We start from the raw sequence: 13590 nt of genomic DNA on the forward strand, positions 1-13590 counted from the left end.
GTTATTCATGAACATATACATATATAAACACATGGATACATATGTTTACTTTGTAAATATCACGCTTCCGCCTTAATTGTGACTAGTTAAATGGTTAACTAAGCTTGTTAATTTCATAGAAACCCAACATATCCAAGCGGTTTTCCACCAGCAACTCTTTGGCACTTCGAACTGTAAATTCTCTCGAAGGATCTCCACACCAGGTTACTCTATCCCAACCGGGCTCAAGCAAAACCTGTTGACAAATCGTCAAAAATCCCCGTAGTTCCTCCTATAGAATCGGCCTAACAGGATCTCTAAGTCACTCCCACCTACCACAAATTAGCCTATCAGACATGTATAATTGATCTGCCACCATACACCTTTTTGATTTCTCAATCAAGAACAGGTTCGGAAACCGAACGCGTAAAGGGCAATCATCTATCCACCTATCTAACCAGAACCATGTACATTCGCCACTTTTTACAACATACCGGAACATATTCCCCAATTCAACTCCGGACGACTCGAACTCTGAGGAAACTTTAATAATTTGCCTCCAAGGACCGGAGTAAGAAAGTTTTACCGAGATGAATGACCACAATCTCGACGAGTGATGTAGAGACCAAATCACCTTCTACCACAGCTTATCTTTCTCGTTTTTGAACCACCATCACCACTTCGCCAACAACGAGATGTTTGCGTCTCTTAAGAATCCAAGGCCGAGACCCCCATACTCAACTGGAGCCGACACTTGCTCCCACGCGACCCAATTTATTTTTGCCTTTTCGTCCGAACCTCCCAAAAAAATAGTCTTCGTAGCCGTTTTAACTTTCCAATACCCCAGTCAAAGCTTTAAATAAAGAAAAGTTATATGCGGGCAAAGAATTTAACACCGACTTTGTTTTTCGTCCCACTATTTGAAAACAAAAAAAATAAATAATTAAAAACGAAAAAATTAGACCAAACCGCAAATCAAATTGCAAACCGTTCTCCATCTTTCAACCCGACAGACAGACTTGGGCCAGACCCGTATCCATGACGTTGATCAAACCCGGCCGGTATCACCATGCATCTTCAATTTCTGACCGGATTTTAGATTTCTGGTTTCTAAGTTCACCTGCATTCCCTACATACAATCAATTTGTTTGTTTTACTTTTACTAAATAGCAGCAGTATTTCCGCATTGTTTCAGGTCAGGCATATTGAAATTGAAATTATTATCATTATATTGTCAGCTTCAATTTCTGAATCTGGATGGATCGGCCTTGTGAAAAATGTTTCTCTCATATATATATATATGAAAAGTATTATTACAAAAATAGCTCTAATTAACAATGCAAGGATGATGCATGATGTTGTTAACAGGGATTGGCTTGGTTTGATATGGGGAGTGCAGCCAAGCTTATCGTGGACGCCTTGCTACAACGCTTCCTTCCGCTTGCTAGACGTCGGATTGAAACAACACACTACGTACATGTAACAATATTCATCAACTACTTCTTATGCCTTTGAATTATATATATGTATATGTTGTGGTGGTAAAACTACAGGATGGAAATTACAACCGCCCGTTAGATCCTGCCTATGACCAAGTCTTGGATTCCTTAGCCTTGGTCGCCCGACACATGCCTGTATCTCTTTTTGAAGCACTTCTTAGGTGGAGAGACATGTATGTTTTCATTTTCTTTAAATTCATCAACATTATAAATAAGCTACAAACAAAGCGATGTTTCGACGGATCATGATACGTTTGAAGTTTGATTATGTTGTTTTATGCCGCTTTCTTTTGCAGCGAGTCCCCGAAAGGTGCAAATGACACGTCTACATTCCACAAAAAGGTTCTCATGACTTAAATATTTTGGTGGTCTAGTTTTCTCCTTAAAGAAAACATAACAATGTAGTTTTAGCTTTATACATAAGGTTAAGTGACTAGTCTGGTGCCAACTGTTTGGAATCTCGTTGTTTGTGAATATAAAATTTCATTGACACTTTGCTTGTTTCAGTTGACAGTGGAGTGCATTTTTTGCTCAGCAAGTATTCGCTTCGTGCAGTGTTGTCCACCCGATGGACTTATAGGTTTGTCGGTTCCATTATTACTAATCACTTCATCCATGTATAAGTGAAGTTATTTGGTGCTCAAACAATATATGCCTACTGTATGTGCAGAAAAACTCTGGACTGGTCTTGAACATTTTGTATTTGATTGGTTAATCAATGCTGACAGGTATTTCCAGTTTTATTTGATGAAAATGGGAGATACCGTTAGTAATAGAACCTTAAATGTTTTTCATTGCAGGGTTGTAAGTCAGGCTGAATATCCCTCGTTGGTTGAGTTGCGTGGTCTCCTTTTAGACCTTGTTTCACAACTTGTGGGCGCTCTATCACAAATCCGGTAATTGTTAATTAAATCCACCCTTTGAACTTATTTGCATTAAGTTAGGAAAAAAACCAAGAAAATGTTTTGTTTTTCCATAGATTTATTCCTGTAACGGGACGGTTTTTCATGGAACTACATGCGCGTCGGATTGATACTAGTGGTGCTCGAAGTGAAATACTAAGTATAATTAACGGGATGCGCCATCTAAAGCTTGGGGTATGCGACACACACTCTTTTTGCTGTGAATTATCTTTGTAAATTAGTTAATATTATATAATTAAGTAATCAATGCCAGGTCAAGACTGATGGTAGTCTTAACATGTCAGCATCCTTTGTGGCAAAAGCAAACCCTCTTAATCATGCTCCTGCCAAACGAAAAGGTGAACTTCACCATGCTCTTTGCAAAATGCTGTCAAACATTTTAGCACCACTTGCAGATGATAATAAATGCCACTGGCCTCCTTCTGGGGCACAACGTGCACTTGTTGTGTGGTATGAAGCTGTTGCTCGGGTAAGAATGCAGATCATTCATTGGGCAGATAAACAGAGCAAGCATATACCTGTAAGTAAATTCATTTGTTCATTAATAATTGCAGATCTGTTTTTCATTTTTGTTGATTCTGGTTGTTTTTATGTTAGGCTGCATACCCTTTAGTGACTTTACTTCTCTGTCTTGGTGACCCTCTTGTTTTTCTAAGTAACTTTGGTTCTCATACAGAACAATTGTATAAGCATCTTAAGGTAACTTTACATGCACAAGGTTTTCTACTTTCTCTATTTTTCTTCCAGATGACACAATAAGATGTGTGTTTACAGGATAAGAACAACCGGTTCATGGCACTAGATTGTCTTCACCATGTTACAAGATTTTATTTGGGTGTTCATGGGCGGTCTCAGCCATCAAACCGCGTGTGGGACTATCTCGACAGTGTGACATCACAACTTCTTACAATTCTTAGGAAAGGACTGCTTACACATGATGCCCAACATGATAAACTTGTTCAGTTGTGTGTTACTATAGGGGAACACAACCTTGATTTTTGTATCAACCATTTGATTCTGGAAATGCTTAAACAAGATAGTTCAAGTGAGGCGAAGATCATTGGTCTTCGTGCTTTACTTGACATTTCAATGTCTCCAACAAGTCGTCATGCCGGCTTGGAAATCCTTCAAGGTAATTAATAACCTTTTTTTAACTTTCAAACTTTTATTTTTGAATTTATTTTTACATTGACAGCTCAGGATTTTAGGTCACTACGTTCCAAAAGTAAAGATTGCACTCGAGTCTATTTTAAGGTCATGCCATAGAGCTTATAATATGGCTCTTCTCACTTCTTCAAAGACGACTATAGGTAACTATATAATGAAAACTAAGCATAATTTTAGCAGTATACGCTTAATATTTTCACTACTAACGAAGCGTAATACTCCAGATGTTATTACCAAGGAAAAAACACAAGGGCATCTTTTTAGGTCAGTTTTGAAGTGCATACCTTACCTGATAAAAGATGTTGGTCGAAGTGATAGAATCACTGAGATAATACCTCAACACAGGATAAGCATTGATCATGGTGTTCGTGAGGAAGCAATACAAGTACTCAATCGAATCGTGAAATGCCATCCTGATCGTCGGTTCGCAGTTGTGAGAGGTATGATGAACTTCATCCTACGGCTCCCGGATGAGTTCCCTCTTCTTATTCAAACAACATTAGGACACCTTTTGGATCTTTTGCGCTTATGGAGATCATGCCTTTTAGATGAAAACATTGAACGTGATGCTTCACATGCAAAGCATGTGTATATAAACCTAAGATCTAAAAAATCTTCTTTTAATCATGGAGAACCGATTGAATTCCATGCTTCAGAGATTGATGCAACTGGTCTCATCTTTCTTGCTTCTGCTGATAGTCAGATCAGATACACAGCGTTGGAGTTACTACGTTGTGTGCGTGATATACGCAAGGATATACAAAACTGTTTATTATGTGAGAAGTTGGATTTCATTAAAGATGAACCTGAACCTGAACCAATACTTATGGTTGATGTTTTTGAGGAAAATGGGGTGTGCTCTCTTTGTAGCCTACCTTACCTTTTCTTTCCTTTTAACCTTTTTTCATGTGGATCGTTAATGTAAAGCACCATGGTTTTGACAGGATGATATTGTTCAGAGCTGTTATTGGGATTCCAACCGAGAATCTGATGTGGCACCACCTGATGCAACACTTGAGGTCTTGCTTTCTGAAAATCATGATAAGAATAGATGGGCTCGGTGTCTTAGTGAGCTTGTCAAATATGGTGCATTGCTCTGCCCACGTTCTGTTCAAGAAGCAAGGTAATAAAAAATTATTAAATAAGTTGTCTAGTTTCATGTTATTTGAATCTGAAATGATCAAACATTAAAATTTTAGATATTTATACTTTTAGGGTTCAGATTATTAAGCGCCTTGCGCTTGTGACACCTGTCGAGTTGGGAGGAAAGGCACATCAGGTTCAAGATGCAGACAACAAACTGGACCAGTGGCTCATGTATGCCGTGTTTGCTTGTTCTTGTCCACCTGGCAAGGAAGCATCTGCTGCAGCTGCAGCACGAGAATTATTCCATCTTATAATTCCCTCCCTAAAATCTGGTTCTGAAGCATATGTTGTAAGTATTAACCATTAACCACCAACTTTTATTGATAATAATTATATGCAAAATGCAGTAAACGTAATAAACAATTTACACTTTGTACAACTCAGCATGCCGCTGTTATGGCGCTAGGGCGCTCACATCTGGAAGTGTGTGAAATAATGTTCAGTGAACTGGCATCTTTCATGGATGATATTTCTTCAGAAACAGAAGGAAAATCAAAATGGAAGGTATGATGAGTTCATACTTAGAATCATGCATTTTCTTTTTGTTCCACTGTAGATAAATGTCTTATTTGTATCAAATAATTGATGCAGATTCAAAAACCTAAACGGGAAGAACGTCGTATCCACATTTCAAACATATACAGAACCGTTGCAGAGAACATATGGCCCGGCATGCTAGCCTGTAAGCCAGTTTTCCGTCTTCATTACTTGAAGTATATTGATGAAACAACCAAATTAATATCAACAACGCCTTTTGACAATTTTCAAGACTTGCAAACTCTACGCTATACACTTGCATGTGTACTAAGAACACTAGCCCCTGAGTTTGTGGATTCAAAATCAGAAAAATTCGACCTGAAAACCAGGAAACGACTATTCGATCTTTTTCTCTCATTTTGTGATGATTCAGGTAACGCATTTAGTCAAGATGGTTTAAGTGATTACAGGCGTGAAGTTGAAAGATACAAGTCTAGTCAACACGCTCGATCAAAAGATTCTGTAGACAAGTTAAAGTTTGACAAAGAATTGTCTGAACAAGTTGAGGCAGTTCAATGGGCTTCTATGAATTGCATGGCCTCCTTGTTATACGGCCCATGTTTTGATTTTGACAACGCGAAAAAAATGAGTGGTCGGATTATATATTGGATCAATAGTCTCTTTATCGAGTCTGCACCGCGGGCTCCATGTGGTTATTCACCCACTGACCCAAAGGGGCCGTTTTATACCAAACATAATAAGAGCAGAGTTGGCCACCTTCGTGTTTCCGTTGCTAAAATAGCTTTAAAGAATCTTATTCTTTCAAATTTAGACTTGTTTCCTGCTTGCATTGATCAGGTAAGACATCTATGTAGTTGATGTATTCTTATTGTTCCTGTTGGTTTTGAATCTTATAATATTGAGTAAATTTTGTTTCTTTTCTGATTTCAGTGCTACTATTCTGATGCTGATGTAGCAGATGGATATTTCAGTGTGTTGGCTGAAGTGTACATGCGTCAAGAGATACATAAATGTGAAATCCCACGGCTATTGAGCTTGATTCTTTACAAAGTGGTGGACCCATCTAGACAGGTTCGTGATGATGCCCTGCAAATGCTCGAGACACTATCGGCCCGTGAATGGGCTGAAGATAAGATTGACGGGTCAGGAACTTATCAAGTTGCAGTAGTTGGAAATCTTCCAGATTCTTACCAACAATTTCAGTACAAATTATCTTGTAAACTCACCAAAGATCGGCCCGAGCTGAGTCAGCTTCTATGTGAAGAAATCATGCAGAGACAATTGGATGCTGTTGATATAATTGCACAGCATCAAGTTCTAACATGCATGGCTCCATGGATTGAAAATCTTGATTTCTGGAAACTGCAAAACTCGGGGTGAAAGGAAAGATTATTAAAAAGTCTCTATTATGTGACGTGGCGACACGCTGATCAGTTTCCTGATGAAATTGAGAAGCTCTGGAGAACTATTGCTAGTAAGCCGCGTAATATCCGTCCAGTTCTTGATTTTTTAATCACTAAAGGAATTCAAGATTGTGATTCAAATGCATCAACTGAAATAAGCGGTGTGTTTGCTACTTATTTCTCGGTTGCTAAACGTGTAAGCTTATATCTAGCTAGGATTTGTCCACAAGGCACAGTTGACCATTTGGTTTACAAATTAGCTCAAAGAATGCTCGAGGAGAGTCCAGAACCTGCCCACAAGATTGATTTTAATGGAACTTTTGTTTTGGAATTTTCTCTGGGCTCCGCTATAGCCCAGCTGGCGTCTGTCATGGATAACCAACCTCACATGTCGCCGTTTCTGCTTCGAGGTTCTTTTGATAGTCTGTTAAGGAACACAAGCGGCCGGACCACTTTACGAGGTCGAACCACTTCCAGTTCAGTGGTCCCGGTACCTCCTGAAACAACCGTTGCATCTTCTGGTCATAGGCTTCGAGGCTCCACAGGAAATTCAAGAAGTCGGCATATTTCACGAGACAGTGGGGATTACCTACCTGACACTCCAAATTCTGATGCAGACAGTCATGGTGTGAGTGCTAGAGAACTTAACACAGCCTTACAGGGGCATCAGCATCATCAGCATTTATTAACACATGCTGATATAGCATTGATTCTACTTGCAGAAATTGCATATGAAAATGATGAAGATTTCAGGGAGCATGCCGTTACTTTTTCATGTTATATTTGTCTCAATGGATAGCTCAGAAGACATTGTTCTGGAACACGGTCAGCGTTTGCTTGTTAACTTGTTGTATTCTCTCGGTGGCCGTCATCTCGAGCTTTACAATGTAGAAAACAATGACGGTGAAAACCGGCAACTGGTTGCAAGCCTGATTAAATTTGTACAGTCAAAACGCGGGACCATGATGTGGGAAAACGAGGACCCAACAGTTACCGGCATTGAGCTCCAAAGTGCAAAACTACTGTCTGCTTTGGTTCAAAGCATGGTGGATGCCATTTTTTTCCAAGGTGATCTTAGAGAGACTTGGGGTGCAGAGGCGCTCAAGTGGGCCATGGAGTGCACATCCAAACACCTGTCATGCCGGTCCCACCAGATTTACCGGGCCTTACGACCCCGTGTCAACCATGATGGATGTATCTCCCTTCTCAGATGCCTTCATAGATGTTTAGCAAACCCAGTACCTGGAGTTCTCGGGTTTATTATGGAAATTCTTCTAACATTACAAGTGATGGTGGAAAGTGTAGAGCCCGAGAAAGTGATTCTGTACCCGCATCTTTTCTGGGGATGCGTGGCCATGATGCATACTGATTTCGTTCATGTTTATTGTCAGGTACTCGAGTTATTTGCTCGTGTCATTGACCTTTTGACTTTTTCTGACCAAACCACGGAAAACGTGCTCCTTTCAAGCATGCCACGAGACGAGTTAGACCACAGTGCGGTCGATAGTGAGGATGATGTTGGTTCGCCGTGTGGTGCAGACGGGACGGTCCTAGTTTTTGAAGGCGTGCAGCCTCTAGTGCTCAAAGGACTCATGTCAAGCGTGAGCCATGATATATCCATCGATGTTCTCTCAAGGCTAACTGTACCCTCGTGTGATTCAATCTTCGGGGATCCACAGACACGACTCTTGATGCACATCACGGGTCTGCTTCCATGGCTCTGCTTACACTTAAACCCTGATGCAGTTGTGGGCTTGGGCTTGGGCTTGGGCTCCACTTCACCCTTTAAACTGCAACACCAGAAGGCCAGTTCGGTTTCTATGAATCTGGCAATATGGTGCGAAGCAAAATCTTTAGACGAATTAGCCACAATATTTATGGCATATTCACATGGGAGAATTAAAACCATAGAAAATCTACTAGCTTGTGTGTCACCATTATTATGTAGCAAATGGGCACCGACACATTCAGTTCTGGCTTTCGGGCATTTACTTAATCTTCTAGAAAAAGGGCCCGTTGAGTACCAACGGGTTGTTCTTATAATACTGAAGCAATTGGTTCACCATATTCCGCTGGATGCTGTTCAAAATCAGCATATGTATGCACTCATTTCTCAGTTAGTTGAAAGCAGTTTGAGCACTGAAGCACTAGGTGTATTAGAAGCTCTTTTACATAACTATGAGCCTATGGCTGCATCCATTAACCATGATCCAGCTCACTATGAAAGCAGCCTTGGTGGGGTTGATGAGTCAGCATTCATGTCTCGTGGTGGACCATCATGTGTTACAGATAAAGAGTTGGCTTTGCGGAACACTCGTTTAATCCTTGGTCGAGTGCTTGATAATTGTGTGCTCGGGCGAAGAAGGGACTATAAAAGACTAGTTCCGTTTGTGAATACTATTGGTAGCACTTGTCACACATATAGTAAAAGTCAAAATCCAAAAGTCAACTGTTTTAACCTTTAATATTAGTTTCAAACTTTCAATTTTATCTCTATTTGATTTTCTTACAAACATGAGGACCTAAATTTACATCATCATCATCATCATCATCATCATCATCATCATCATCGTACTCAGTATATCCCACCAATAGCAATGCTATGGTAGGGTCTGAGGAGGGTAAGATGTAGACATCCTTACCTCTATCCCATAGGGATAGAGAGGCTGCTTCCGGTGAGACCCCCGGCTCGAGGACCTAAATTTACATTCTCACCAAATTTGATGACAACAATATTTTTCAGTTGTGTAAACTTGGAATACTGAACACTTGAAAAACACAAATGACCATTTTTTCAAATGATTCTTCCTGATCCGTTACCGCTCGTTTTGCCACATGTATTTGTGAGAAGCTGGCCAACTTAAACTTACACTCTTGTTGTAGTCTGAAGCCTTTCTGACATGAATCCATACCCGAGTGGTCTGGAGGTCAAAGCACACTTTTTATCCGGTTTTCTGAATTCGGAATTAGAAACTCATATATCATGCAGAAGTTTATATCTTCAAACAAGTTGAGACTTCAATGGAACATGAAGACATGTTGCCTGATTTGGAAAAAAGAAGTTGGAGCAGTCAATGGATGAACCTCACATATGATCAAAGCCTTCAAATTTTGTTGATACATAATTATAATTTTCAAGATTTGGCTAAAGTTTTATCATTAGAACACTAATGCATATGCATGTATCTTATCTTTATTTTCTTGTAACTCTTTTAAAGCATAAAATTGTAATACCAGGGACTGTTATGTAACTTAGTAAAACCTTAAGGTAATTCAAGTTGTAAATAGTACAAAAAGAGTGGAGGAAGCGGTTATATATGTTTTATATTTAATTTAACTTTTTAGAAAAGGAAAACGGTTAACTGAGAGTGCAGAGAAACGTAGTAACGCTTCCTTAACCGGTTAGCATTCTGAATCAGGAACGTAAATTTGTTTCCATTTTTTTTTTGTCTAATTCGAATATATATGTCTATGAGAATAATTATTGTTTGGTTTGGTTGGATTTAATAAAATGATGCTGCAAAGTTGTTTTTGTGAAACTGCTTAAAATGGAATTGGGTTTAAGCTTAACTGAAATTGAAAATGTAAATTTTTTGTTTTAAGAGGACACACTATTGCTATCAGGATCAAAAGTGATTATTAGACTTAGGTAAAACTGAGTTAAGTTACTTATTTCATTCAGTTTTCTTTCGGTATCGGCATGTATATATGATGATATTTATCATCATTCCTTAACATAAGAATAAGATGCACTTTGAATTTTGATGGATTAATGCCTCAATTTCTGAGTCCATGTGTAGGTGCTCAAAAGAAAAGTTGATATTAAATTTTAGTGCATTAAAATTTAAATACCGTTTTTGCTGTGTAGTTTTCCTTTTTTGTTGCTTTTTGGCGTGTGACTGGCTGTTATATAGAATGCGTGATGGGACTGAGAATGGCCCGAGAATCTCTTCTCATTCATATTCGTACATTCTAATAATTGAATTGTATGCAAAATCTGAGCATTATCATGATATTAATTCGCCCTCATTTATTTCAGGCCTGAATTTAGTTTACGCCTCAGCTATTAACATGGATTCAGCTACCAAAGATGATGCATCTTCTCAAGACTCAGATATAGCAAGATTTGTACTGGATGCAGCATGTATATGTGATAAGCTGACCAACTTGAACATGCTGTCAATGCATGTGGAAACTAAAGAAACTGAATTTGAGGCTTTTGCTGCTGATATGGATCCTGATTTAGTTATCAAGATACTTGAATACACCCTTTTATCTGGATTTTTGGAATCAGAGGTGAATTTACTAGAGGCATACATATCTGATCTTCAGATAGAAAAAGATAACGCAATGGAGATTTTATTTTTAAGAAAACACGGTAAAGAATCTTTAACCGAGATGGCCAACATTTTGCATGGTTCTGAAATATCATTGGAACATTCACTGGAGCAAGTCTCGGAAATAAAAGAACGGTCTGCCAATTTCGAGAAAAACTTGGTAAGATTATCTGGAGGTGATCAAGTACAAGTAAATGAGCATACCGACACGAACATGCATGCTGTAGAGCATCATAGACATGTTTTGAGGATGCTTGAGGAATCTTTGAAGAGAGAAATAGATTTGGAGAAAAGGGTGAGCGAGTTGACTGAAATCGAAGAAACTTTGACCATGAGGCTACGGTTATTAGAACAACAAGTATTGGATGCTGAAGAGGAAGCTGAAATGAACTTAGAAAATTATTATGAAAAAGACGACACGTCTGAACTATTAATGGAAACCTGCAAAGTATTAGTCGATAAAATAAAGATGTTACAGCTTAATTATGAAGGTTCATTTCAGGCTGAGAATATGGAGGACAGTGAATCATATTCAGACCTCAACGATGAACTCAATTTGGTTAAGATGAAGGTTAAAAGCTTGGAAACATCTTTGCATGATATGGAGGAAACCAAGAAGGCACCTGCTAAAAGCATAGATCTTTGTAGCAAGTTCATATCAGATCTGGTTATGCAGATGACACTCGAAAGAGAACGGGTCCAGAATCAGGTTTCAGATATTAAATAGATATAGTGTTAAGAAATATGAAACTTTTTTAAAACTGTCTGATGGTTTCATATATGTGTGCAGATATCTTCCTTGAAACAAGAAAACAGAATCTTGGTAAATCACTTAAAGAAAACATATGAAGTTAGCAGTTATAACGACTTATCAACCAAAGAAGCCTTATCAACCAACCTCGAGGTAGCTTTTTTATTGCTAGCCATTTTACTAAGCCTGACAAAACGGGTTTGGGTCAAAGCTGATTGTTTTAAAAAAGTATCAGTTCTGTTCGGGTTAAAACAATTTTACTTATCATTACTTAAATACGGTAACTTTTGTATTTTTCAGCTAGAGAAGTCATGCAATGACAATGAGACTGCAAGAGATAATGATGCAAGACTGCTAAAGACAAAAGACATTCTGTTAGTACTCTTCATTGTAATCTTTCCACTACTTGGGGCACTTCTTTATCAAACTCCGGTTTTTTAAGTTCCAACTCAGGTCTACTTAGTTTCCACAGCTCCGATCGATAAATACAAAATGCAATTTGCAAATTTGATCGCGTGAGGTGCAACTCGAGATGGAGAGCTTGTTGATAGAATCTTGTTTTTCTGTACTTTTGTGATGTGACTTCATCCTTTTTTTTTAATCACAATTATGTTTGTTTTTGACCAAATAATGTTGTGTAAAACGGTTTTTATCGTTTAAGTTGTTGCAAATTGTTTTGCTACGAGTTTATTTTTGGTTTTCTTTATTGTATATGTGCTTTATATGTTGGTATTCACAAAAATGTACAATAATCATATATTTTGAGCCTTGTTATAAAAACATTACATCAATTTTGATGAATTTAGAATTTTTTTTATTTTTAATTCATTTCATATTATAATAAAAGGGTTCAATTACAATAGAGAGGCAGGTAAGCGGGCAACAAGCTGTGCCACCACCCATTTTGAATGGCAAAACCGATCTTACCGAAAACAAAGTTATCGTTCTCCAGCACCTTTCTTTGTCGACGGAAGCAAGATATGGTGAAAACATCATCATTTTGATAATCTGGACACTGGTAACATGTTAATGCTAATTTTGAGTGTTGTATTTTGATTTTCAAATTTTAATTTAATACTTTTTCATTTTTAAGGTGTTTGGCCCGAATCGAAAAGCTTCACATGGTGTTGGTTATGGGCCCATTTCGTCTAGGTGGAAGGGTGGATGTAACACGATTGTCTGGAGACTTGTCAGGTTTGTATTGTTCAATTTGCTCATCAAAATTTATCAGGTTTATATTGTTCAATTTGCTCATCAAAATTAGTGTTCATACCAAACTATCTTTGACCCTGCATTTGACCATTGCAGCTTATACAAGAAGAACATAATGTTGATCATGAATTTAACTTCACGGTGACTACATATGTACCTGTTTGCAGAGTGTGTCGGGAATGATTATGGGGGGATACCGATTCCCCTCCCGCAATGGGTTCTTGACATCAACTTAATGAGCACGGTCAAATACGTTACGGCATACTGTTGATAATTGATATCAAGGCTCCCGCAGACGAAATATGCACGGGAACTGTGTATATGCAACTACAAGTAAGATGAAACAATATGCAATTAGTTTGTTTTTTAGTGATTTCTCGGCCGGCTATCATAATATTTGACATTTACAAACTAAAAAAATCCGTTAAATGTATAGCTTGTGGACCTATAACATTTATAATTTTTTTAATATACAATCAGGTTGTTCTCTACGGTGGGGGGGTTCGAAGCCCCTCCAAAGTGTCACGTCATTGTCACGTAGAAAACGGGGTTTCGAAGCCCTTCTTCATAACGCCTTGTTATGGTTTTAAGCCCCTTGGGCGCCCCAATATATATATATATATATGTGTGTGTGTGAGAGAGAGAGAGAGAGAGAGAGAGATGGAGAGAGAGTGG

The 13590-nt window shown here is 38.4% G+C and overlaps 1 protein-coding gene and 1 pseudogene across 2 annotated transcripts; both read left to right on the forward strand.

Moving 5' to 3' along the window:
• Positions 1-1365: 1365 nt before the first annotated feature.
• On the forward strand, positions 1366-9080 carry LOC143536352 (uncharacterized; annotated as a pseudogene). The gene is made up of 17 exons (XR_013135873.1): positions 1366-1447; positions 1525-1651; positions 1775-1820; positions 1986-2058; positions 2149-2206; positions 2279-2374; positions 2458-2575; positions 2655-2921; positions 2999-3100; positions 3176-3538; positions 3603-3711; positions 3793-4421; positions 4513-4691; positions 4784-5003; positions 5099-5218; positions 5306-6049; positions 6143-9080. The product of XR_013135873.1 is annotated as an uncharacterized LOC143536352 (transcript).
• Positions 9081-10530: 1450 nt separating this feature from the next.
• Positions 10531-11699, forward strand: LOC143536353 (WPP domain-interacting tail-anchored protein 1-like). The gene has a single exon (XM_077030362.1). The coding sequence runs from the start codon at positions 10531-10533 to the stop codon at positions 11677-11679; it is 1149 nt and encodes a 382-aa protein (XP_076886477.1). The 3' UTR covers positions 11680-11699.
• Positions 11700-13590: the final 1891 nt, after the last annotated feature.

This window comes from Bidens hawaiensis, unplaced genomic scaffold (genome assembly GCF_021521415.1).
Source record: "Bidens hawaiensis isolate Kalapana, Puna unplaced genomic scaffold, B.hawaiensis_p1.1 tig00010796_1, whole genome shotgun sequence".
NCBI classification, from domain to species: Eukaryota; Viridiplantae; Streptophyta; class Magnoliopsida; order Asterales; family Asteraceae; genus Bidens; species Bidens hawaiensis.